The following is a 26,115-nucleotide window of genomic DNA, read 5'->3' on the forward strand; positions in this document are numbered from 1 at the left end:
TGATAAGAACAGACAACACCACGGCGATGCATTATGGAAACAAGCAAGGGGGAACAAGATCTCTCTCCCTGTCTCAGGAAGCCCAGGAGATATGGGAATGGGCGATTCAGCAGGAAATATCATTGACAGCAGAACAACTCCCGGGGGATCAAAACGTCAAAGCATATACTCTCAGCAGGCTAAAATCGTCCTGCCACGAATGGGAGCTAGACCAGGAGATCCCGGAGAGCGTCTTTCGGAGATGGGGAACACCGATGGTGGACCTCTTCGCTACAAGGGAAAACAGGCAATGCCAGTACTTCGCAAGCTGGCTTCCCCAGAAGGGATCTTGGGGGAATGCGTTTTCCATGGCATGGTCCGGCATCTTTTCCTATGGTTTTCCTCCAATTCCTCTTCTCCCCGCTGTAGTAAGGTGGATATCTGACTATGGTTACCCCCAAACTTTTTGCCTGGTGTTTAGCTGGTTTTTGACATAGTTGGCCTGGGATCCTGCTATTCAGGGCCCCAGGCTAATTGCTCTCTCCTTAAAATGGACTCCATGTACCTTAGGTACATACACAATTGGAACTGGTTCACCTTATTGTCCCCTGTAACAGTGTACCCAGGTACCCAGGGCATAGGTGCTTCCAAGGCCTACCAGGGGCTGCAGCATGTATTGTGCCACCCCTGGCCTGGCCTCCATATTTGACACAACTGGCTGATCACTCAGCTGGGGTAAGTCGGTGTAACCACCCCTTACTTAGGTGTAGTATGCCTATACCTAACCTAAAATGGACACATATGTTCCTATCAGTCACTCCTATGGAAGGCCTCATCAATCCTGGAGGCAGAGTGCTTGGAAATATGTGAGATGGTGCTCCTGCATGAGCTGAGCCTGTCTGCAGCTTTCGGAACCATGTCCTTTAGCTGTTTCATGATATTGCTATACCATATACTCTTAAGTGCATTATGAACCTCGCGGTTAAATGCTATCTTGGGTTTGGCTTTATCAAAACATGTCGAGTAAGGTGTCATACGAATTGGAATACTACCCCCTCGCCAGTTCTGGCGACGGGGGTAGCATTCCACCCTTCTAGAGGGACACGACATGTACCTAGCCTGAACCCCGGTTAAAGTTAAACAGAGCCTTAGCATCCCAAAATGGATGCTGCCACCACAGACACAAGTCTGACATCCTGCTGCTGGGAGTCCATCCAGCGAGGGCAGCTTGGACAAAGGGTTTCCTGCCTGGGGAGGTGCTAGCACCACTCCAGACAGGATTTTGTGTATTGGGTAGGACAGGGCTGAATAGAATCAGACATGCCTGGGGCACACAAGGTGTCCCTGTGCATAGGCCAGTTCAAACCGGTGCTGGGGCTTTCCAGCCCCAGTCCTGGCGCGAAACTGGACAAAGGAAAGGGGGTGTAACCACCCCCCTTCCTGGTCCCACCCAGAGGAGGGACCTAGTAGGTGATCCGGCCCCCCAGATTCGAATAAGAGTGGGAGCTGTGTCCTGAGACTTCAGATCATCCTGAATCAACTTGAAATACAGAAGAAGACTGGACTTCGACATTCTGCTGCACAGAAGACGGAAGAGAATCTCCCTTGTGGCCAAGGAGTGACCACCCTGTGAATACAGGCACCAACCAGCAACTCGACGTCTGCTTTGCCGCCGCCTCCCGCCGGAGCCCGAGCCCAGAGCCTGACAAGACCCAGACTCCCAGACTTCTCACCGCCCGATCCACAGTCCCTGCAAAGGAGGGACCCGTGGAGGCACCGAGAGACGTGGGACCGGACATCTTGGAAGACCCCCGAAACGCTGACTGCGCAGCATCAGAGGCACCCTCGACGCTGTGCTTTGGGGTTTGAGAAGCCTCAACCTCGAGCAGCCCTTGCACCGAAGATCAGCCCCCCAGCATCTCCACGATCTGCGTGGGGCCCTTTTGCAGTGTGCCACTCGACGCGCCTAACCGTCCACTTGCCACGCGGCTAGTGGCCATCTTGGCGACGAAACCTACAACTTTCACTGCAGGTCTGGTTGCTCCAGACTTGCTCTTGCTCCTGTAAAAAGGAGCACCTGCTCTGACCTTGCTGGTCCGAGTAACAAGCCTTTTTCGATTCCTGCGTGGCTTGCATTAGCCAAGGCCTGTTTGCTTCTATCAAGTCGCCGACACCGCCAACAGCGAGAAGCCTGCGTGGGACAGCTCGTGACCGACTCCTGGACGTCTTCAACCCCTCGTGTCCACGTGGCTGCAGAGAGAAGCTACACGACATCACCTGTTTGCGCCCGACATTGCCTGGTTCCACTCTGGTTCCACGGTAGTCACTGGCTAGTGACTTTGAACATTGTCCCCTCTGCTTTCAGGTCTTCACCTCTCCAGATCCACCCTTGGATCCACCGGAACTCTTCACATCGAGCCGCCTGCAGCATCTTCAGCTCCAAGCACCATCGACCTGCGTGACGAAACCCGACACTACTTCGACCCTATGCACCCGCTTCCTGTGGGTGAGGTAACTCAGCTCCGCCGGTGTTCCCACACTGGTACACACCTCTAGGGCCTGTGTCTAAAGTTTCAGCTTTCTAGGTCACTCGGAAGGTTCCTTTCTAACTAACTTTGTACTTTTTACGCACCATAGACTTTGCATTGGTGAGTGCGTGCACTTTAAACACTGCACCCGAGTCCCGCGGGCCTTTCCCGACTTCTTCACTGTTAGTCCCGAACAGCTCCAGCGATTCCCCAGGCCCTAGGCCTATTTCCTGTCCAAGTGGCATCTCTTATACCACTTTCTTAGTATATGGTTTAGGTGGCCCCTAGGGCTCATCCATAATTGTGCAAATTTTGTGTATTTAAACTGTGTTTTGTTTTAACGCATTTGCTTCTGTGCTCATAAAGAGTATCAGGGATATTTGTAGTAATAAATCTATATATATTTTCAATATATATCTGTGTGGTGTCCTTTCATTTGGTATTCAAGGGATTGTGTATGGTAAAACAGCTTGCTTCACATGCCTTTACAGAGTTTAGCCTAAGACTGCTTAGTCCATGCTACCCCTAGGATAGCTTGTCTATAAGATTGACTTTACAACCTGCACCATAAGGGTTGCTTGGCATGGTACAAGGTGATCACTAGAACTAGTGAGCATCATATACCAGGCCAACTTCTCACACCCGCGTACTGGTGAAGATCAAGAAGGAGCCGTGCAGGCTGATCCTAGTAGCCCCGTGGTGGCCCAGACAACACTGGTTCACGGAACTGCTGCTACTGTTGGAGGACCGTCCAATTCGGTTGCGCCTGATTCCATCGCTTCTGACAATGTCCAAGGGGCAGGTGCGCCCTCCGGACCCGAAATCCTTGCGATTAGCAGCCTTTCTCCTGAACACTGTGAGTTTAGCCATCTGAACATCTCACATGAATGTAGGCAGATCCTGTCCAGGGCCAGAGCGGAGAGTACCAACAAAACCTACAGGATGAAATGGAAGAGGTTTTGTTTGTGGTGTAAGAGACATGATGTTCAACCTCTTACTGCTGCACCTCATCAAATTATACCTTACATTCTGCTGTTAGCAAAGTCAGGATTAGCACACGCCTCCATCAAGGTGCATTTGGCTGCGTTATCCCACTACAGGAGGTCATCGTCAGGCCCATCTTTATGGTCCTCAAGGATTATCAATCAATTCATGAAAGGGATATTCAGAGTCTTTCCACCAGTAAAGCCTCCACCACCTTTATGGAATCTGAATATTGTACTCTCTCAATTGTTGAAGCCACCATTTGAACCGATACACAGGGCAGACCTGAAGTTCTTGTCCTGGAAAGTGGCTCTTCTCATTGCATTGACTTCAGCGAGAAGAGTAGGTGAACTACAAGCGCTCACGATTCAGGAGCCTTTCTTGCAATTTCAAGAGGATAAAATGATTCTTAGGACAAACCCGAAGTTCATTCCGAAGGTGCCAACGGATTTTCATTTGAACGAACCATTGGTGCTGAAGCGTTTCTTCCCTCATCCATCAACAGCGGCAGAAAGAGTATTACACTCGCTGGATGTTCAGAGATTTTACTTGAAAGAAACTAAGGCGTTTTGCAAGTCTTCCCAGTTATTTGTCGCCTTCAGCGCACCCAGGAAAGGCTTCCCGCTGTCAAAGAGGGGAATTGCCAGATGGATTTCCAGTGCAATTGTCTACTGTCATCAAGCTGCTGGAAAGCCTTTGAATGCACGAGTCCGTGCCCATTCCACGAGGGCAGTGGCCACATCCACTGCATTGTTTGTAGGAGTGCCAATCCAGGATATCTGCAGAGCAGCAACCTGGGCATCTACGCACACCTTCACCAGGCACTACTGCTTGGAGGCAGCCGCAGAATCGGATGCGGCGGTGGGAGAGGCGGTACTGGGGAATATCATCCAGTAACGGTGAGCCTTTCTTGCATCCCTCCATCCATAATTTTCTCTTGTTTACAAAGTCACATTTTATATAAGTATGTATATATGTATATGAGATTATGCTTCATTTTCTAATGGTATTGCATGGTTATGTAATGTATCAGGAAAATGTGCTTTGTTTTTTCACTGCTCGCTATTTTGATTCAGGCATGTGAATCTATGAAAGTTCCAATACTGGAGTAAGAAAACAAGTTACTTACCTGTAACTTTAGTTCTCCAGTATTGGAATCTTTTATAGATTCACATGCACCCACCCTCCTCCCCTGAGAGGCTCACCTCGGGTTTAGCACAAGAAGTGTGTTATATGCACAAGTGCGCGAAAAATCTGAGGGGCAGAAGGTTCTCTCAGGAGTGTTCTAGAGGGTGAGGAGCTCTGATTGGTTCAGGGAAAAGTTTGGGCCTTTTTTACATAACAAAGGCTATGGGTTGCAAAAGGGAAATGGGCCTAGGCCTCTTTTCAGTTTGCTACACTACTAAGCACTGCTTTTTTATATACCGGAGACTCCCGTCTCGACGACGGGGAATGATTCAGGCATGTGAATCTATGAAAGATTCCAATACTGGAGAACTAAAGTTACAGGTAAGTAACTTGTTTTCTTACAGCACGTAGGGGCGTATTACCAACGATTAGCGATATTTATCGCTAACTGGGCTTAGCAATGAATTTTTTATCGCTAAGCATCGCCGGAAATTATCGCTGAGATAACGTGCTATTAGCAACGTTTATCTCAAAAGCAATACATTTTCCTGCGATATCGTGAATATCGCTGAGAATACAGCGATATTCACGCATTAGCGACAAAATGCTCTTAGCCATGTTATCCACCTCCCATTGGATAACATGGCTAAGAACTGGTCACAGAGCAGGCGTTAGTTTTTGGCGATAGCGGGAATATTTCCATCGCTACGCCTGCCTTGCTAATAGGCGATAGCAACGTTAGAGACTGCTTTCAGTCGCTAACAGGCTGGGTACGGCCACTTTGCATGTCATTAGCGATAAATATCGCTGACATGCAAAGCGGGACCCAAACCGCTCGCTATCGCCTAAAGCTGTCGCTAACAGCTGTTAGCGACAGCATGCTAATAGAGCGATAGAATTATTGCCGCTTAGCTTCCGAAAACGGCCGCTAAAGCGGCGATAATTGCCTATCGCCCTGCTTGGCAATATGCCCCGTAGTTTAGTTAAACTATCTTCGAACCCCGAGGCTTCAAGTCCATTGAGCATCACATGTGGCAGGTGCTGGACAGGCCTTAATCAGCTCTGTGTTGTGTACCATTTCTTAGTAGTAGGCGTTCAATGAGTGGAGCATGTGCGTTCCCGTGCATCCACCCATGAATTTCACACAATTCTCGATTTACTAAGGTTTGCAAAGCTGTAATTGCATGAAATCAGTATGCCTACCACAGAGAGGCATTGCGAGGAGAAATAATGTTTCATTCTGCATCACTCATAGAAAGAGGAAATTGTCTCTTTGGATTGTTTTTGTGCAGCAAGGTATACCTTCCTGCACAAAAAGCAATCATGCTTGTAATGCAGCCACCCTTGCAGCATGACGTAAAGGTGCCTGTGTTGTCGCTAGGCAGCTACAAGGGATGTATGATGTTACCACGTGATCAAAAAGATCACAACGCAGCTTTTACAACGCAAGTCGTTACCACGACTTGCGCTGTAGGGTGCTGGACTTAGGAATAGTATGATTAACTATTCCGACTCCATCCTACGTACAGTAGGGAAGGTGCTGGAATAGTAAATCTACTATTCCTTAGTCTAGAGCGCCCTCCAGTGCAAGTCGTGGTAACGACTTGCGCTGTAAAGTCTGCGTTGTGATGGCACTGCGGTGTTTTGACCGCGTTGTAAAGGTTGTTTACCGCTGCAAGTGTACCAGCACAAGGGGGAGAGCTGAAGGCTGCCATATCTTAGTAGATATCGTGCTTTCCAGCTCTCTCCTGTTCACGCAACACAGTGCAACATCTTTGCTTGCTGGTCTGCGTTGCATGAACATTTCCTAAATCTTCCCCTTTGTTTCTAATTTTGGCCTTCCACACACCTCATTTAAGACTGTACTCTCGGAATTATGGGCATGGTTCAGGTCATTGTAATAAATGGGAGTAATACACTTGAAAGCAATGATTTTTAAAAGCAAAGCCTGCACCAGGAAAATCTGTGGCTTGTGGCATGCAGTCATCTGGTGATCTTAGTAAATATATGTCTATTCAAGCTGAACGAAGAATTTTGGATAATATCATCCACTGCAGAGATATGTGGTTTAATGTATCCATATATATATTTTTTTATAAATCTTTTTATTGAAAAGGAACAAAATCAGGTGGTCATCACATACAGGGAATACACTTATAACATGATTCGTATTGGAGAAACAGTTTACACAGATCTTTCTTGTACAGAACTAGTTTGATTGGTGCCAATTCAGCTATAAGTCAAATTGTAAGCAATTCGTCAATGGGGGTAATTCGAGGGGGTTCACATAGGTTACCACGATACTCATTCCAATTGGACCATACCGCCACCCACTTCCGGGGGCAGTCCCGGGCCACATATACTGTCTTCTCCTGGACCATACACCTAATGTATCCATATTAAGGTTATTTGGGTTCAGGGAGCTGCCTTGCCAATCACAGACAGTCTCTCATGTTCAGGGAGGCTTGGGCAATCTGCTTCATTTATCGCTAATGACATGCAAAGTGGGCGTACCCAACCTGTTAGCGACTGAAAGCAGTCGCTAACATCGCTATCGCCAATCTGCTTCAACTTCGAATGTAACAGGCACTTAGGGGCCAGCATTGAAGCCCGTCCCCCTTATCTTCACTCAGTGAGGCAGGCCAAGCCCTTATAGTGCATTGTTGCAGGACTGTTAGAATTTTTTGAATGACACAGAAATACTATTTGGTGCCTTAGGTTTTAGACATGATGTCACTGATGCTGTACATGAATGGTAACTATTGTCTCTTTACCACCCCTGCAGCCTCTTCTCGCTGGAAAAGGATGACACTTCGGCGATGATGTGTACCAAGGTGCTACAGGGGTCCTGCACCACCGACTTTGCTGTGCAGGCTTGGAAAACGTTTGAGGAAAAAGCGCTGGGATATGGAGATATGGTAAAGTGTGCTGGGATGGGGGGGGGGTTATTACTCCTGCCAATCATCTGCAGAAAGCAGAAGTGCCGAGGTATCTGCACTCCCACTTGCCTCCACTCTATCATCTCTCTTTGGAAAAATCTGCTCTCTTCTCTTTGTGTAAGACATGGCTTTTGTAAACATGTCTGTGCACAAATTTAATCCTTTGAACTTTTTGTTGTACCTTAGGTCTTTGGGCATATTGTGATTTTTCTTCAAGAGGGTGAACATTCAAAAACTCCCATCTGGCTCTGGAGGAGGGCCTAATATCTCATATACCTCTTTCTGGATGTCCTAGATTTTCTCTAAGCTAGGACGTCCAGGTATCCTTCCATCCACCCTCAGAAAAGTTTTATTTCATGAGTCCTGATTCAATTTCCGTTCTGTTCCAGTCATTGGATGAAATCTGAGAAGGTCGGGGTTCACTACCCATAAAGTGTATTTGAGGGTGTACTGAAATTGGTGTATTAGAGTCTTTTCCATAAGATTCTGAAATTCAGTCCAGTATTCCCCTGCTTCCACGACATACCCAGAGTCCATTCAGAGGGCAGACAAAGGAATCCAGGGGCATATTATCAAGGGAGGCGATAGGCAATTAAATTATTAGCAAGCTGTCGCTAACATCAGTTAGCGACAGCTTGTAGGTGATAGCGAGCGGTTTGGGGCCCGCTTTGCATGTCAGCGATATTTATCGCTAATGACATGCAAAGTGGGCATACCCAACCTGTTAGCAACTTAAAGCAGTCGCTGACATCGCTATCGCCTATTAGCAAGATAGGCGAAGCGATAAAAAAATGTGCGCTAAGCACGAATATCGCTAGAAACTAACGCCTGCTCAGACCAGTTCTTAGCCATTATATCCATTGGGAGGTGGATATAATGGCTAAGACCCTGTTAGCGATAATGCGTGAATATCGCTGTATTCTCAGCGATATTCATGGATTTCGCCGCTATCGCCGGGATTTTTATCGCTTTTGCAATAAACGTTGCTAATAGCACGTTATCTCAGCGATAAAACCCGGTGATACTTGGCGATAGAAAAATTGTCGCTTAGCTTATTTAGCGATAATTTTCGCTAGTTGTTGGTAATATGCCCCCCAGTCCTTTCTCTCCTCCTGCTGTCTTGGGTATCCCACAGACTACAGTCCAGTGTATCCATTGAAGGATGGGCAAAAGACTAGTCTCTTTTTTCTGTCTGTGGGCTGCCCCAAAATCTTATCTACATCAAGCGGAAATCTACCCTCTCTACTATGCTCTGCTCTTTTTGTGCATTCAAGGGGAGGTGAAGGAGCTGCTCCCAAGTGAATTCCAGACCAGGGTACTTTCTAGAGTCCTTCTTGAAAATTTCAACATTTAGTTCCAGATGACTGATTTGTTCCTTTACCAGGTCTGTGACAGTGAAGGTCGCCAGCACCAGGAGATCTGCCCGATGTGCGCTTTCTGCTCTCTGAAGATGGAGCAGTGCAAGACAAAAAACAACCTGAAGAGGGTACGCTGTGACACCCAGGTGTCTTTCATCAAGTTCATCAACCCTACAATTGAGTCTCAGAACATGAAATCTAAAAACAAGGTAAAGAACTAAGGGGCATTGGCTTTGGCAGAAAGCTTCTACTGATTATCTTTGAGGCTCCCCTTAGAGCAACATGCACCCTTATCTTCAGTAATCTCTTCATTCTGTCCCTCATCAAAGTCCTTACTCATGTGGCCTAGAATCACACAATATCCTGCTTCTTGTCCTCTTTCTCCTGGTCCTTCTGTCCTTTAACATTCTCCTCATGGTCCACCTTCCTCTTCTGACCCTTCTCTTACTCCTCCTCAATACTTCTTCTTTTTTATTCTCATCCTCTTGGGGCTTCAGGCCATCCTTGTACTTGTGACCCAGCTCCACCTAGCATTGGCCCTCTTCTTCTTTCTGGTCCGTCTCCTGGTCATTCTCTTCAACCTTCTGGTCCTGCTGCTTCTGGTTTGTTTTCCTGGTCCTCCTATTCCTTCTATTTCTTATCCTCCTGGTTTTGTTCCTTCTGATCTTTGGGCCTGGTGCTCTTGGTCTTTCTGATATGGTTTAATTTTGTATTGGACATCCTCCAGGTTGTGTTTGTTTCTGGGTTTTCTATTCCTGTTCCTGCCCGCACCGCCACCCTCCCACCCCGTTTCTGATTCCTGTACATCCTCAGGCCTTCCTGTCCCCCGGGTCATTGTCCACCTGGTACTAGTCTTTTTTACCTTAATGGTTTGGGTCCTCCTGGTCCCTGTCCTCATAGCCCTGCTCCACCTAGTCCTCCGGTTATGTTGCCCCTCATCTTCGTGCATGTCCTGGACCACCTCGCCCTGTTCTTTCAGACTCTGTTCCAACTAGACCTGGACCTTGTCATGCTAGCACTGGTCCTTGTGTTCCTCCTGACCCTGGTCCTCCTGGTCCTTGCTCTCATTTTTTTTTTCAACAATTTGTATTTAATTTTTAACGACAGTTTACATAGTAGTAGTTATAGCAATTGGCACGATTATCATAATTGCATCTTACATGTTTGCCTGTCAACCCAGGGTCTGACAGTATATGTGTGTAATGGGATTGGCTATTGGTCACACTGCTATGGCCATGCAGTGTTGTCATGTGTCTTAATATAGCCATAATAGGAGCAATATAACTTGAACGGTATCTGGTCCGTGAAACTACCGGCATGGACAACGAACAGAGGGTGGGAACCTAGAATGATGGGGGCGAGGCAAATTAGAACATCTTCATCCATGGGCGTCAGTTGATGGGAGGATAATGTTGTTGCGTGTAGTTTTTTAGGGGGTGGGGGGGAGTAGGGCTTTCCCAAAGTGTCGCTCACGCGAGTGTAGGCACTGTGTATGGGTCTCTTTGTCTCTTGTGCGTACTGCCAGGTCATGTTCTATCGTGGTGTCTGGAGGTAACTGGGGTATTACCAGTATGTGAGGTGGACTGGGCTAGTATATCTTGACTTGGGGCTTCAGTTGTAGTTGTCTGTGGTAGCGTTTGCTGGGTGCTTACTGCGTGGTGGCGGAATTGGTACAGTAGTGTGCCCACTCGGTGGAAATATGTTTCTTACGCAAGCCTTGTACCTCCTCCCGCCTGATTGTGTCCTTCTCTGACGAGCCCCATTTACCAACTGCCTCTCTGCAGGCTGTCAGTGGGGGTCCTTCTGGGTATGTTTAAATGTTGCATGTGGGGTTTAACATCTTGGGCAGAGGAGTCGTGTGTCTGGGTAAATCCATTGGAGCTGCGCCAGGGTGAGGCAGGCCCGATGTAGTTTGTAGAAGTGTATGTTTTTAAAGCGAGCATTGCGGGACACTTTCTTTGGGTATTCTAGGGCTTGTTCCCATTCCTTATCATGTAGTGGGCGCCCTTCTCCTCCTCCCACTTCCAGTGCAGCGGGGTAAGTGTAGTGGCAGTGAGGTCTTAGATTGCTTTAAAATGCCAGGTAATTTGTGACGGCCCATGCCCATAATGAGTATTGCATGAAGTACCAGATGCGCTGCGGGTCCCCTCTCTGAGCGGTTCCAAAGGCGGCGGCAACATAGGATTATTTGTCTATGGAGCAGGAACTGCCCGGTGAGAGACCTGTCTCCTCCGAGAAATGGTTGAACGGGAGCAGTTTATCCTCAGTGAACAGGGATCCCATCTCCAGGACCTAGTGGTTTGTCCAGATTTGTATGGTTCGGGGGGGGGTAGTATCCTCCATTTCTAGAGAGTCCGGCTAGCGGTAATAGGGGGTTGTACAAGGGGGGTCCCACCAGACATGCGGTGAATGTGTAACATGCATGTACGCACTACCGTCACCTGTATGGGATATGTCGAGTCAGGGCGGGTGCATATAGCCTGCACCAACATAGATCCCATCTCTGAAGCGGTCTCCCCCAGATATCACCCCGCTGTCCATCGGGACATCCACTGGAGTTGCCCCGCAAGAAAGTAGGCTTCAAAGGATGGCGCCCCCAGTCCTCCTCGGTCGGTTGGGAGTTGCACCAAGGACCCCATCACCGCCAAAGCCAACTTCCACGAAGGAATGAAGGCCGTCGCTGACTGGATGAAGATCAGCCGTCTGAAACTGAACTCGGACAAGATGGAGGTCCTTATCCTCGGCTCCAACCCTTAGCCTGTGATGACTCCTGGTGGCCGACGGCACTGGGGGCAGCCCCGACATCCACCGACCACGCACGCCACATGGGAATCATCCTCAACTCAACGCTCTCATTGACCAAGCAAGTCAACGCCATCTCCTCCTCCTGCTTCAACACTCTCCGCATGCTCTGCAAGATCTACAGATGGATCCCAACAGATACAATAAAGACAGTCACCTAGGCCCTCATCAGCAGCAGATTCGACTAGAGAAACGCCCTCTACGCGGGAGCCCCGACCAAGCTCATCAAACGACTATAACGCATCCAAAATGCCGCGGCACGACTGATCCTCGATGTACCACGACACCGCCACATCACCCCCCACTTGGGAAACCTGCACTGGCTCCCCGTCAACAAGAGGATATCCTTCAATCTGCTCATCCATGCACACAAAGCACTCCACAATACCTACCTCAACAGATGACTATCCATCTACATCCCCAACCGCCAGCTACGCTCCGCCGACCTCCACTCGCCACCGTCCTGCGCATCAGAAGAACAATCACCGGCGGGAGATCCTTTTCCCACCTCGCCGCCAAGACATGGAACACCCTCCCACTGAGCCTACAACAGACCCAAGACTTGCTGACCTTCAGGAGGATACTCAAGTCCTGGCTGTTCGAACAGTAGCGCCTCCCCCTCCCCAGCGCCTTGAGACCCTCACGGGTATGTAGTGCGTTTTACAAATGATTGATTGTTGTTTCCCCATATGATGGAGCTCAATAAGGTATCCAGGTTGCGATAGAAAGAGCGAGGGGGGATGACAGGGGTATTTGCAATGTAATAGAGGAATTCCGGCACTAAGATCATCTTCGCTAAGGCTATCCTGTCTATTGGGGCTAGGGGCAGAGTCTTCCAACCAAAAGTTTACTGGGCCTTGCCACCCGCTAGGGCTCTTCGATGATTACCCTCGAATAAGTCTGTGGGGTGTTGATAAAGTCGAATGCCAAGGTATCGTGGGGCGCAGAAAATCCAAGCAAAACCTCGAGTCTCCAACTCTGCTGCAGCTGTAAAGTCTGAAAGTGTATTCCTTATGGGACTGCGATCCACTGCGATATCCCGTACACACAGCAGCAGGTTATCCACATACTGGGACACAGTGTGCGTAGTACCTGCTATTGAGATTCCCCAAGTCTCTCCCTCCTGGTGCAACCGTATCGTGAGAGGCTCCATTGCCATGGCAAATAGCGGGGGAGAGGGCACCCTTGCCGGGTGCCTCTCTTTATCTGGAAGGGCTGCAAGATGTATTTACCCAGTCGTGTCCTCGATGTGAGATTCATGTATAATAGTTTCACTTGTGCTCTGAAAGTTGATCCCAGCCCCATCCGTTTCAATGTCTCGAAGAGGTATGGTCAGGTCAGGGTGTGAAATGCCTTTCCAAGTCCAGGACCAGGCAAGACGCCCTGGGGTAGCGGCCCGGAGCCCGATCCTGAACTTGAAAGTGCCTACGTATGTTTTGGGATGTATTCCTACCCGACATAACCCCGTTCTGGTCCAGGTGTATTAACAGCGGGAGTATTGGGCCCAATCGGTCCCCCAAAATATTGCCTAGAATTTTACAATCAGCGAATAGTAACGTTATTGGCTTATATTTTTCCCGCGACGAGCCAGGTAGTTCCCCCTTCTCTAGCGCTGCCTCGTACATGTCTGACAATTTTGGTGCCAACAACGTGGCGAAGATGCTATAGTATTCTAAAGGTAGGCCGTCTTGCCCGGTGGCTTTGTTCTGGGCTAGGGCCTGAATTGCTTGCTTTACATCAGAGGGTGTGAGCACTGCCTCGAGGAGAGCCCTGTCCTCCATCGGAATTTGGGGTATTTTTAGGGGTGCAAGGAAGTGGTTGACCTGTTTCTGACTGTCCTGGTCAGGGCTTATGTATATTGTTGTGTAGTGGACCTGGAAGAGCCGCAGGATATCTGCCTGGGATGTGGCAACCCTGCAAGCAGGGCCCATGTTCTCAGTAATTGGTTATGTGTCCTGCTTGTGACAGGCAAGCCAGGTGAGAAGTGCCCCTGATCTGTCCCCCTCCCTATGCTGTATCTTCGTAGACCTGCTAATCCTTTCGCATAAGCCGTCTTGGCTTCCACGACTCGGGCTGGGGGTCACAGAGCCCGCGTCTGCTGCCTTGGTCACGGCAGCTTGCTCTTGTTCAGCTTTCTGCAAGTTTCGGTCAAGTGTGCTGCGGACTCCCGCTATCTGCCTGATGCATGCCTCTCTGATGACTATCTTGAAGGCAGCAAACACAAGGAGCTGATGGAGGAGTGCTGAAACTTTTCAGACACTCACCCACAGTCACAGATCTGGGTTGAGTCTAATATCGTTCTTTAGCTCACTTTGCCACCCCAGTTCAGACACAGCTATATGCAAATCATTCTTGACGCTGTGCCTCATGGGAACAGTCCAGCCCGAACTGCCAAGCCATGTCTTCCCTGGACCAGAAACAAGCATCCTGGGACCGGTTTCGGACTAACAGCTCTCATCGGCCAGGCTAGCCTGAATCCAGTGGCAAAGTGATCAAGGGACCTACGTCTGGGCATCCCACTCCAGTGTCCTGGTGGATGCCGTATTGGCATTATTTGCAACATATTCTTCAATACTGTTTGTTTTATCGTGGCGGAACACTGGGTCTTCCAAGCATTCTCACTGCAGTTTCCAGGTGGGGACAAGTGGGTGGGGTGGTCGCCATTGGAGGGTTAGAAGATGCAAGTCGAGATCGGAGACCACACGTCCCAGGTTATCTACTTGCTGGGCCATGGGGAGTATTGTCGGCGAGCATAGAAACCGGTCGAGGGGTACCCGTAGATTATGGAGTATCGAGTGGAAGCAATACTGTAGTGTAGCTCCTATTTTCCCAATAGGCTCTGCGCATTGGAATAGTACCTACAGCAGTAAAGGCCTAGGCCAGACGTTAACTAGGTCTACTACTGTCGATACTAGACTTAATTTTTGGGTTTGCCAGCTAAGCTCAGAGTTCGCTAGAAACTTTCTCGAATGTTCAAGGAAGGAATTAACTCCCCTGATTAGACAAGAAGGGATTTAGTTTCTGACAACCATAGAACATGACAACTTTGCTCTCCCCTAATCAAGAGTCAATCTCGAGAGTCGTGTGAGCACAAGGCAATTATTTTACTCAGTCAGTACGTGCATTCTTAGTCTCATCAGAATGTAGAGAAAAGGAAGAGACGGGCGTGTTCAATAAAAAGGTGTTATTTATTGATCAGTCTCTTTTCTCATACATGAGAAATGGATCGATATTATTGCAATACTTATAGTTAAGTAAAGTGCATACATTAAAAGCAATAGTATAAAATAATACTGTAAAAACATTGATATGGTTTCTGAGCCATATGATGTTTAAAATGATTAAAATATATTTACATACACATATACATTTGACTAAACGTACTCAACTGGTGTTTCTAAATACGCCTACCCCGTGTACCTGACCTAAGTCTAATGCGTGGGCGGGAATAGAAAGTTACAGTTTAAGTTAAGTTTGTTTTTGCCAAGTGAATAACTAAAGAATTCTCTGTGAGGGGTTATTCAGTTCTGTACCTGGAATTTAGGATGAATGAGGAATGGTATCTCTTTCTCTGCTCTCGATATTCCAGGCTGCCTGCGAGGGCTGCCCGAAAGCGCCGGTGCTGGGTCTCTCGGCTTGAGATAGCAGCGCGTCTCTCAGTGCGTCAGGAAGGCGGGGCTGCGCCAGCGGGGTCTGCTTCTGCTCTCGGCTTCGGCAAGTATGGCTGCTCCATCTTGTCACCACGCGTGTGTTTGCATAGGGCAAGATCGGCAATATTTATACCTTAAAGGTGCCGAGATTGACGTAAGGATGGACATAGATACGTCAATAAAGATGTCATACGACTTGCTCGTTAGCACATTCTTTACTAAAGTTTTCTGTGAAATCAAAACAATGGCCGCACGGATTTTCCAGGTTGTCATAGGTTTGATTTGTTATGAGAACGTCGTATGCCTTATCAGGGGCTGGAGGAATGTCGCTTGTCTAATTAGATCTCAAGCGTTATGACCTAATCAGATAACACGTTCCTGTGCCGTAGTGTGACTGCGTCAGATAACGGTATCTGCATCATGGGGGTTTTCTTGCCTCATGGGCTGACTGTTAGTTAACTTGATAGTTAGTTTAACCAGAATAGGGTCAGGAATAGGGGGATCGATTCAGAACCTATAGAAATACACGACACCCACTCCACGCTAACTATGGTCATATCTACTAATCTATGCATAGTATAACATAGTACAACATACTATAGAGTATAGTGTATACCTTACCACCCCAAAATACATAAATGCATTTCGAAATTTTCAAATATACTGAAAAATTGCAGTCATATATATTGTATGCACTTAAGCTATGGTTTAAATGCAAAAGTAAACACGCATTTGTATGCATTATTGCTTGTTGGTATATGAGAAATACACATGAAATGGCTCTTAATATGGCTATACAGAAAGGAAGTTCGAGACCATTTCATCACATAATAAAATATTTGTGAACATCCCAGCGGCCAACTAAAGTTTTATAAAGTATCTAAAAATAGAAATCTTAGTTCTCTAGGAATAGTTTCTAACTTTAAGCAGAAGATAAGTGTCCCGAAAAATTTGTGAAAAATTATTTGGGGCTGCTAAAAAAATTGTTGTCCGTGAACTGGTGGGAAGAATTGTTCATGCGACTTTATTTTTAAAGTTGAAGGCCGAATTCAGGGAACGCCGTGTGCGAGTTTACCCAAAAGTCTCTATTTCTGTTCTGGAGAGAACATCATATCATTCAGGCTTTAGAAAAAACTGTCAACAGCTTCATGGGAAAGTTCCACTAAGTCGGAAATAGGTGTAACCATGCATTCGTGCGCATGATTGCCTGCATTGACATTCTGATTCGCATTGCTGACAGAAGGTCGTACCTGTTCGATGCTGCTTTCATCTTGAACTTCACTACTCTTCAATCGCAGTGGTGAAGATTCCAGGAATGCCGTCATCAGGATTGGCAGCCTTTGAGGGCAGCACAAAGCGTGAACCTTGGTAGGAACCAACAGTGTATCTGCATCCACTGGCGCATCCGATTGTAGCGTCAGACAGGTGTCTAACACGCATTCTTCTCCGCATAGCAGACACCTTAGTACAGGTAAAACACACCTTTGCCACATTGGTCGAAATGATAGAAACCAAGTCATGTTTAGGTCTCTAAGCCGGGAGAGTCCCAGGATTTTTGATATCCGGTCCCGGTATCCAATGGCTAGGATCGTATCTTCCATTGTCGCGAGAGTTTGATCTGTGACATGGGTTGCCATAACGAAAAAGAAGGACTAGGAATAGGATTCCTGCAATTAGTCCTAGGATCAGGGGAAGTCCGCCAAAAATCGAATGGACGAAATCTGGAAAAATACCCAGTATGGCTTTGAATGGTGTTAATGCCATCGAAAATACTGTCTTAAATACCCCTGAGATCCCATTGGTATCAGAAATATTTAAGATTTCGCTTAGGATTTCCGCGAAATGTACGGGGGAATTAGTTGATAATAATGTATGTATCTCTGCAGTCGTCCTTGCGACTTGTAGATCATATGTTTCTTTTGATGACGTGAGCCTTGTAGGCGTCTGAAGAAGCACTGTTTTCATTCTGCTTAAAGTATCTATTCGAATAGAAGTAATTTTCAAACTGGGCCATGCCCTTGCCTCCCTGTCTGGAAAGGAGCTGGGGAATAAAGAACGTCCACAGCACTTGACCTTCGCCGTCGTAGTGACTAGATAAGGAGTCCCGGGCATAAGACTGCAACATCTGCGGTCTACAATAAGAATGTAACTCCCATTATAGAGTCTTTGAAAGAATGGTTCTATTTCAGTTGCAGGTGCGCCTTGCTGGTGACATGAAAGGTTGTATGAATTCCCTTCACAGGCTCCATGCAAACTAATTCCGTTACACAGAAGCGTGCCGCTTAGTGACATAGCACAATTGTTGCCACTAAGAAACACTTTCTGTCCTTTATTACTGACACATGCATGTGAATAGGGCAGGTTCCAAGTTGTTTTAAGGTACCCCTTTCCCAATTTCTCGTACATGCCAGCCTGTATATATTTTTGGCAGTATTGAAACCTGAAGGTTGAGATTGGAATATTTATGATTCCGTGAATCATCCATTCACTGACAGGTCGTTCTGACATTGTCATTGGTAATCTTTCTAGTTTTTCAATGCTCAAGATTGTATAATCAGCACCCTTTTGCGCCATACCGATTTGTCTATCAGTAAGGTTAAAGATTTGGAATAGTGACGTTGTGTTGATTAAACGCCAAGGCACATAGCCTGAACGCAGATTTTGTAACGTCCAGCCAAGCTGTACAATAGAACGCAATTGTGACTGACCATGTTGTAATAACAGTAAGTCTTGCGATAATATATCGATTGCTGAAGACACAATGCTGTCCAATGAAAAAATTCTGGAGGACAGAGTCATTAACCCATTGTCCACTACAGAAAGTGATTTTTCCAAATTGATACGGTCAATTTCCCGTATTCTTTCTGCTGTCTCAATTTGAGTAACCTTCCAGGCCTCATTGTATGCTGCATATACAGAGGCTGCTATGAAACGCTTTTGACGCTGTTTGCGTGGTCCCAGTATGAAATCACGCAAGTCAGCACCATCAGTAAGTAAAGTTAGGTGTTGCTTAATTTCAGGCAGTGTGGAAGTCTGTAGCCATTGAAGGCATAATTTGCCCACACTGTAGGTTGTTATTATCCCTGGGTGATGTCTTTGGGGATATCTAGGGTCTGGCCTGGTCATTTTGAAACCCTGTGTTTTATTCAGGAATCTATCTTGACAGTAATTTGTATCTGTGGGCCAGATCAACCATTGTTTCCAATCAGGATGTGTTCTGTTTTGGTTTAATATATGGTTTACGTCTATCTCTTCATCTGTATCAGAGTTATTGCTAAACATTATTGGCTTTGGAATAGACGGTTTAATTAAATCTTTGATTTTGGCTAAGCCAAGACAGGTGGTTTGTTGAACAGTGTCATTTAAAAATATCATTTGTTCTGGGATCATGCAGGCTCTAAACCAAGCTTCTATACCCTGTACTTGCCATTCTTTTGTACCCCAAACACTTTTCAAATCAACATTTTTGTCCCAATAATCAAATCCAAAAGTATTCATTTTTTCAAAGAATGAATCTGAATATATCAATTTTGTGTTGGTTATCATGGTTTTCATCCCTGTCTTGTTTGACAATTTAAAATAAAATGTTTCAGCATTACTTGTGTTAAAACCTGAAAAATATGAATATTTGTCATATACGGTTCTAGAGCTTCCTTTTGGAGGTGTAGCACAATGTTCCCATTGATTATAATTTAAAACATTTCTAGGTTGTGCAGATTTATGCAAAAAATGATTACCATAGTGGTTATAGCAATACATACTGTCATAATTTGTAGAACCTTGCAAATAATCATGTTTTGTAAATTTAGCAGACATTACTAAGTCAGACATCATGTTGTTAATACTTTCGAAGTCCCAATCATCAGCAAATGAGTTTGGTTTTGCAAAATCACTCAAGGAGATCTTGATTTGGTGTGGATATTTCAGGATCTCGACCGGACCATAAATTTCATAGTCAGTGTTGTCCCAGGCTACCCCACCAGGTATTGGATTGGCTGTGAAGTTGGCTGAAGAAAGTTCTCTTTTCTCGACGTGTGAAGATGTGTGTGGTTTGAGGACCAAGTTGATGTTCTGACTTGCTGTGTCCATTTTAGCATATTTTCCCTCAATGAAGCGTCCCAAAGTAAATACCATGATGAGCCAAAGTATGAGGATAAATGCGCCAAAACCCACCCAAAATTCAATCCATGGAGAAACCAGATATGTTTCTTTCAGATGTTTCAAAAGTTCCTTAGCTTTGTCTTTAAAGGATTTTGATGATGGCTGTGTCTTTGATTCACTGAAGCCGTCAGAGGAATCATCGAAGTTGATGAAGTAACCGGATGCAGTTCTGTCAATTGTTCCAATTGGTTCAGGATTTCTGTTTTTTGCATTTTCACTTGGTACTTCAATGTAGATTGGTGTGTCTCTGCTAAATGTTTTTATTTGGGTTGTCAGAGGTCTGAGTTCTATTGCATTGTTGCATAGTCCTTGTTGTTCTTCTGTAGGCGTTTCAAATGTGATGAGCCTCTTCGTTAGGACCTCTGTACTGGTAGCAAACCTTGGTGTTCTGCTACTTATTGGGAGTCCACTTGGCCTACTGTTTGTTATCGGCCACATTTTGTGGTTTTACCAGGTCGATGGATACAACTCGGTTCTCCTTTTTAGGTCTCGCCCTGGAACAGGGACAGAGACTCTATAGCTGTCTGATGCCGGGGAATGAGGGACAAAAAACTGGCACGATTTTTAGCAGTCGGATTTGGCTGCGCGAACGCGCACGTTCCGTCCTGCGCCGCCCTCCCAGCCTACTGCGCATGCGCCGCCCTCCCAGCCTACCGCGCATGCATGCATAGACACAGACACACACACACACACACACACACGTCGCAGACAGACACTCGCTCACACACACACCCCCTCCCTCACAGTCACACACACGCACTCCAAGACACATACACACACGCACGCACACACATACACACACATACACAGGCCGCCTCCCCCCCGCGCCTACATGCTCCTCTCCCTCCGCCCGCCCGCCGCTCAGCAACGCACTCACCGGCTTCCTCTCCTCAGCTGCAAGGCCCGGCAGCAGGACTCTTCTTCCCTCCTTCGGCACCGGGGCGCAGGGTAGGCTCCTGCCTGCTCCGGTGCTCCCTGCTCCCAACACGGCTCCAATCGCGGCTCTTCCGTGGGAGGCGGGGTAGGCTCCCGCCCTCCTACTTCCTGTTTCCGGGTGTCGCGCCGGCCTGCCTGACTTCCTGGTCGCAGGCCGGCAGAGTAACGAGGATGTTTTGCGGTATGTATTTATTTATTTAATTATGCATTTTTATATAGCGCAGACTTTACCCGAAGGCGGTATTTATTTTTTTATGTATTTATGCATTTTTATATAGCGCGGACTTTACCCGAAGGCGGTATTTCTTTATTCATGTATTTATGCATTTTTATATAGCGCGGACTTTACCCGAAGGCGGTAATGCTTGCCTTTAAATACTGCATAAATAATTTTAACAACAAATACTTTATATGTAGCTTTTTATGTACATAAGAAAACTATAGCATAAAGCAAAAAACATTGCCATTTACAATAATAATAGCTCAAACTTAAATAATGCGAGACCTATTGCATTGCAAATGCTTGTTTCCAGCAAGTGGCGGTAGTACAACTGATCTTGTCCCGTTGACAGACAAGACAGGAACTGCTTTTCTGTAGGAAGGCCCAAATTCCTTCTTTACCGGGATCTTTTCCCTGACTAGATCCCCGACTTTTGGAATCCAGACAGGTCTTGCTGGGACAGGTGGTGATTCTTCAGTGGTTGTTGGCTGTTGTTTCAACTGTATGTTGCTCAGGTCTTTTCTTGTTTTGTTTAAGTCCTGCAAAATAGCCAAACGGTCTTTGACATCAAAGGTTTTTTCTATTACCACTGAAGTCTGACTATCAAGGTCAGAGATCAACATCCTAGTTCCGAATAATAATTCGTACGGACTGAATCCCTTCAGAGAATTTCTTGGCAAGTTATTTAGACTACGTTGGACACTTATTAGATGTTTGACCCACCCAGCCCCCGAACCTAATATCCTTTCCATTATAGATTGCTTTCTGCCTTGGTTTTTTCTTTACACCATCCCGTACCCTCAGGAAGGAAGTGAGAAGATTCCCGCTGGACTGTGCTCATTTGGCCATGTTTCCCCCCAGGCTGGTATGCCTGAGTGAAAACAATGGTCAAACGTAACATGCTCTTAGCGTATATGCCATTTAGACTCGCAAATCTTGTATAATAGTCCGGACGTCAGCCGAGTGCTGGTGATCTACATTATAAGTGGAGACTAGCCTGTATATGTTAATCGCAAGCCATTCTTTTTGCTGGTAATATTATCTGCCTTGATACGACGAGGTATTAAACTGTTTCTCTCCCCACTGCGATCTCTGTTGCAGTTTGGGCAGTTTTTTACAAACATGGTGTAGTGCAGGCTCATGCCTGGCCACCAGTACCGTGATTGTAATTCTTCCAGAGAATCTTTTAATTTAAGGTGTCTGAGACCCTCGCCCATGTGTGCGTCTGCGATTAACAAGCTTCTCCTGTCCATGTTTGGAATCACTCTATCCCCCACTCCAGGGATTCGAGCAAAAGGGACGAAGTTTGCATCGATTATGTATGTATAATTGAGTGGATAGTTGATCGGTAACGCTGAGCAGTCGCCTTTTGATGACGTTTTCACCGCCAGCATTGTTTCACCGTCAATGTATTTTAATGTACGCTTTTTTCGATCTACGGGTGCCGGTTTAGTGGCTGCCGCTGCGGCTGCTTCAGCCAATGAATTCCCCACAACGTGAACGCCATCACGTTGATGACTCAGTGAGTGAGTCACGTGAGTCTTTGGTAGTTCTTTTTTCAAAAGAGCTACTTGTTCCCAGAGCAGTTTCTGCTTTATTGGTGCATCTGTGTCATCTTTGTAACCGTTCTCAATCCATGTCTGCAAATCCTTGTTATATGATTTGACGCAGTAATATGAATCTGACACTATAAGTGTCGGGAATTCGCGATCCACATTATCTAGCGCCATTTTCAAAGCTATTATTTCAGTTTGTAGTTCTGAATTAGTTTCTACTGAGTGTGATTTTGTTAATAGAGGTCTTAGTTTACCTCCGCGCCACACTTCTTTTGTAATCTCACATGTGGGGTTGTATGCTTGTTCTCCCCAAACGGAGGGTTGAGCATGTCCGTCTGTATAGATTACACAGGCGTAATGTCGTAGAGGCAGAATGTCGATTGGCAGAGGATACGTCTTTTCATATTTTAGATTTTTTAATTCTTCTAGTTCTGGATCAAAGAAGTAGTATACTTTGTCCATTGTGATTGAATTCACCCATTGTATCCATTCCGGATTCAATGTTGTTGTTGGTAAATTACACGGTGTTGTTAGTGCCTCAAAGGCTGATTCTGCTGTTCTGACTGTGATATGTCTACCGTCAGCTATGTCTTTTTCTCTAGCTATTGCGGTTTGAACTGCACGAATGATTTTTTCTGTATTACTGAAATTCTGTTCAGCTTCTGTGTACAAGTGTGATTTGAATGCAATTGGTACCTTTTCTCCTTCATTAGAAGTCAGGTATGTGAATCCGCATCTCCCTGGGATGACTCGAATCACAAGATTGCGTGTGTTATCACGTGTTTCTAATTTTGTTTTAATTAGCATGTCTGTTTGTAAGGATCTCAAAATTTCTGTGTGTGTTTGAGTCCAACTGGATCTTTTAAAGTCTGGTTTAATTAGATCATAAAGGGGTTTGACCCTTTCTGCGTAATTTGCAATGTATGTTCTTCCGAAATTTAGGAAGCCTAGAATTGACTGTAGGTTTTTTAGTGTTTTAGGGGCTTGGATTACGGCACATTTCTCTAGGAAATTGTCTGCCAGGCTTTTGCCTTCACTTGATAACTCATATCCTAAGAATAGGACCGTCAGATGGGCAATTCTGGACTTTTTAAAGTTGAATTTGTAACCCTCTGCTGCGAACCCAAGTATTATGGTGTTCACCCTTTTCAAGTGAGTCTCCAAGTCATCATCTGTTAAGTAAATGTCATCGACATAGGATAATGCTTCATCATCATATAGTTGTAGTAATTCTGTTACTCTCGCTGAGAATACCCCCGGGCTGTTCTTGTACCCCTGGGCTAACCGACAGAATTGTTTTTGAGTGCCATTTATTGAGAACGCAGACAAATATCTGCTCTCTGGTGCTATGTTTTGACAAAAGAATCCATTGGAGATGTCCAAGGTTGTTTTGTATTTTTTGCGCACTATGTTATTCATTAGTGCAGCACTGTGTGAGTTTTGCACTGCAAAGGTTTTGCAACATGTGTTAAGGTGTCGGTAATCCAAAACTAGACGATATGAATTGTCTGGTTTGGTGACCGGAAACAAAGGATTGTTCATTTGTGAGGTGCAAGTTTCAATCACCCCTTGGTATTCTAGCTGATCTAGTATTTCATTTACTTGTTTTTTAGCTTCTTGCTTAATTGGGTAATGCCTTTGTGCAGTAGGTTGTGATTTTAACTGGATTTTGTGAGGAGGAGAATCCTCATCCCATCCTACATGATTTTTATATAAAGCAGGTGCTAAGGCCACTGCCCACTTTCTAGCAAGTGTGTATTTTTTATGAATCGGGATCTGATTTGAGAAGGCAGGCATAATTACTTCTTCGCCATGAGGGCACTCCCTGACAAACTCTGGTGGCCAGTCTTTTTCAGCTAGAAGGATGTCATAACCCTTTGAGAGGTTATCCCAAAATAGTCCCCTTATTTTCCTAGTCTTATCTCCCTCTATACGTAATGTTATCTCGTATATCTTTAAGGGGCTTGCTAACTCTGGTGTCTGCAGTTTCCACTTGAAGGTATTCATTCGTGTCCACTGTCTCCAGATGATTCATAAGGACTTTGCGAGCTATGCTCACCTCTGCTGCGCTGTCTAGCATTGTCTGAGCCCATTCTCCGTTTTTCAGTTGTGTCCTCAGTATTCTCGGCATTTTTAACTACCTTGATACTGGCTACCTTCTTTTTTGGAAATTGTAATTTCTTTTTTAGCTGAGCAGGTTCCTTGTCTTTGGACTTGGCGTGCTCTTCTGATCGTCCTCTTCTTTCCGATTTCTGCGAGGAATTCTGAAAAGATTGAGAGGGACGTGTATCAATGTCTTGATATCTATCAGGTTTTTTAATATTATCCCTATTTCTAAGGTTATATCTATTCCCCGAGGGGTCACTCTGCGGTGACCTCTGTCTTTGGTTTGGAGATTTCTCTCTTCGCCTAGGAGACCTTCCTCGGGACTGGAATTTCTTTTCTTTAGGATTGGATTGTTTGTTTCCATCCCAGTTCTTTTTTGGTGAATTATTATTATTAAAAAATATTTTTTCTGGACTTGTAGTCAGTTGCGGTTTTACTGGTATTCCACCTAGACTATCTCTGCCTAGTTCTTCATAGGATTTTTCTATGATTCTGGCAATTTCAGCTGGTTGGTCTGCTATATCTGTCTCTTTTAACCTCTGGCGGATCGCCACGTTTGCTGCTTCACCTTTTATGTTGGCTAGTAATATAGCCGAGACCTGCCTGAAGTCTTTCAGTAATTTCATACCAAGAGTTAAAGCAGGTTCTGGACCGTATTCATCTTGAATTTGTTTTAGCACATCTGGTATCACCAAAATGGATGGAACACCGTGCGTTTTTGTGTAGATGGAAGCAAAGACTGTACCCCAAGTGTCACAGTCCTCAATGTGTGGTGCGATTCCCATTGGGAGACATATAGTCAGAATCCTGTGTTTTTCTAGCGGGGTGGTGTCAGGAAACACCGCCTCTATTTGGGTAATTTTCTGTGCCAACCAGAATGGTATCTGTTCCCGTTTAGCTGGAACTTTACCTAGGCAGGATTGGATGTTCTGTGGTGTAATTTTATTTGTGTTCCCCTGGTGAGGGGTCAGCTGTGGAAGTTTAATCGCTGGCTGAATTGTTGAAGTCCGCATTACATACTGAACTAATTGTCTATGAATTTTTAGTAGTTGTTTTAGCTGTATTAACAGCTCTGCTGCAGGCATTCTTTCGATGTCTGGATGTGGTGTGTATCCGGCTAAGACCGGCCACGTTGCTCCTGGTTTTCCTAAAGGACCGAGCCTTGTAATGTGATTGTTATGTTTTAGGGCGCCATCAAATAAGAGCAAATGCTCTTGGAATTTGAGTGGTACTTCCACCTCCTCGAAAGGAGTGTACGTTTCAGGAGGTTCCTCTACTTTGTAATAGTGGAAGTACTTTGTTACAGCATTTGCTGCCGGAAAATGTATCCATGAATAGTATACCTCTGTCTGCCGATATTCGTGTGCCTCGATTACGAATATGACTGTGCCACCTCTAGGTGTCAGTCCATTTTCTATAAGTTTTAGAGTTATAGATCTTCTTTTGATGACCGGAATGAGTATTATATCCGCGTCTGCTGCTTGCATGGTAGCATCAGCATCTGCGAGTTCAGTTGCTAATCTAACTGCCTCTCTTTCATCATCACTCTCTGCCATTTTACAGACAGGATGGTATTATGTTTGTTTGCAGATCAGGTTTCTTTATGGAACAAAGATTAGATGCACAATATTTTGGAACAGTGTATCCTTCAACGTTGACTTGACCAAGAACCATACATAGGAGTTCCCTCCTGCGAGGTTTTGGAGGATATTACCTTTCACCCACTCCAGACGTCTTTGGAGTATTTGGGAAAAGGGGTCTGAGTGAG

General features: G+C 45.8%; 1 protein-coding gene across 1 annotated transcript in view; it reads left to right on the plus strand.

Moving 5' to 3' along the window:
* The window catches only part of LOC144768940 (acrosin-binding protein-like), a 112,794-nt gene that overhangs the window by 55,285 nt on the left and 31,394 nt on the right, over window positions 1-26,115 (plus strand). Inside the window, exons 3-4 of the mRNA XM_078652944.1 lie at window positions 7,405-7,537; window positions 8,943-9,125. Coding sequence (XP_078509070.1) covers window positions 7,405-7,537; window positions 8,943-9,125 — 316 coding nt within the window. The remainder of the gene's footprint in view (window positions 1-7,404; window positions 7,538-8,942; window positions 9,126-26,115) is intronic.

The sequence above is a fragment of the Lissotriton helveticus genome, chromosome 7 (genome assembly GCF_964261635.1).
Source record: "Lissotriton helveticus chromosome 7, aLisHel1.1, whole genome shotgun sequence".
Lineage (NCBI taxonomy): Eukaryota > Metazoa > Chordata > Amphibia > Caudata > Salamandridae > Lissotriton > Lissotriton helveticus.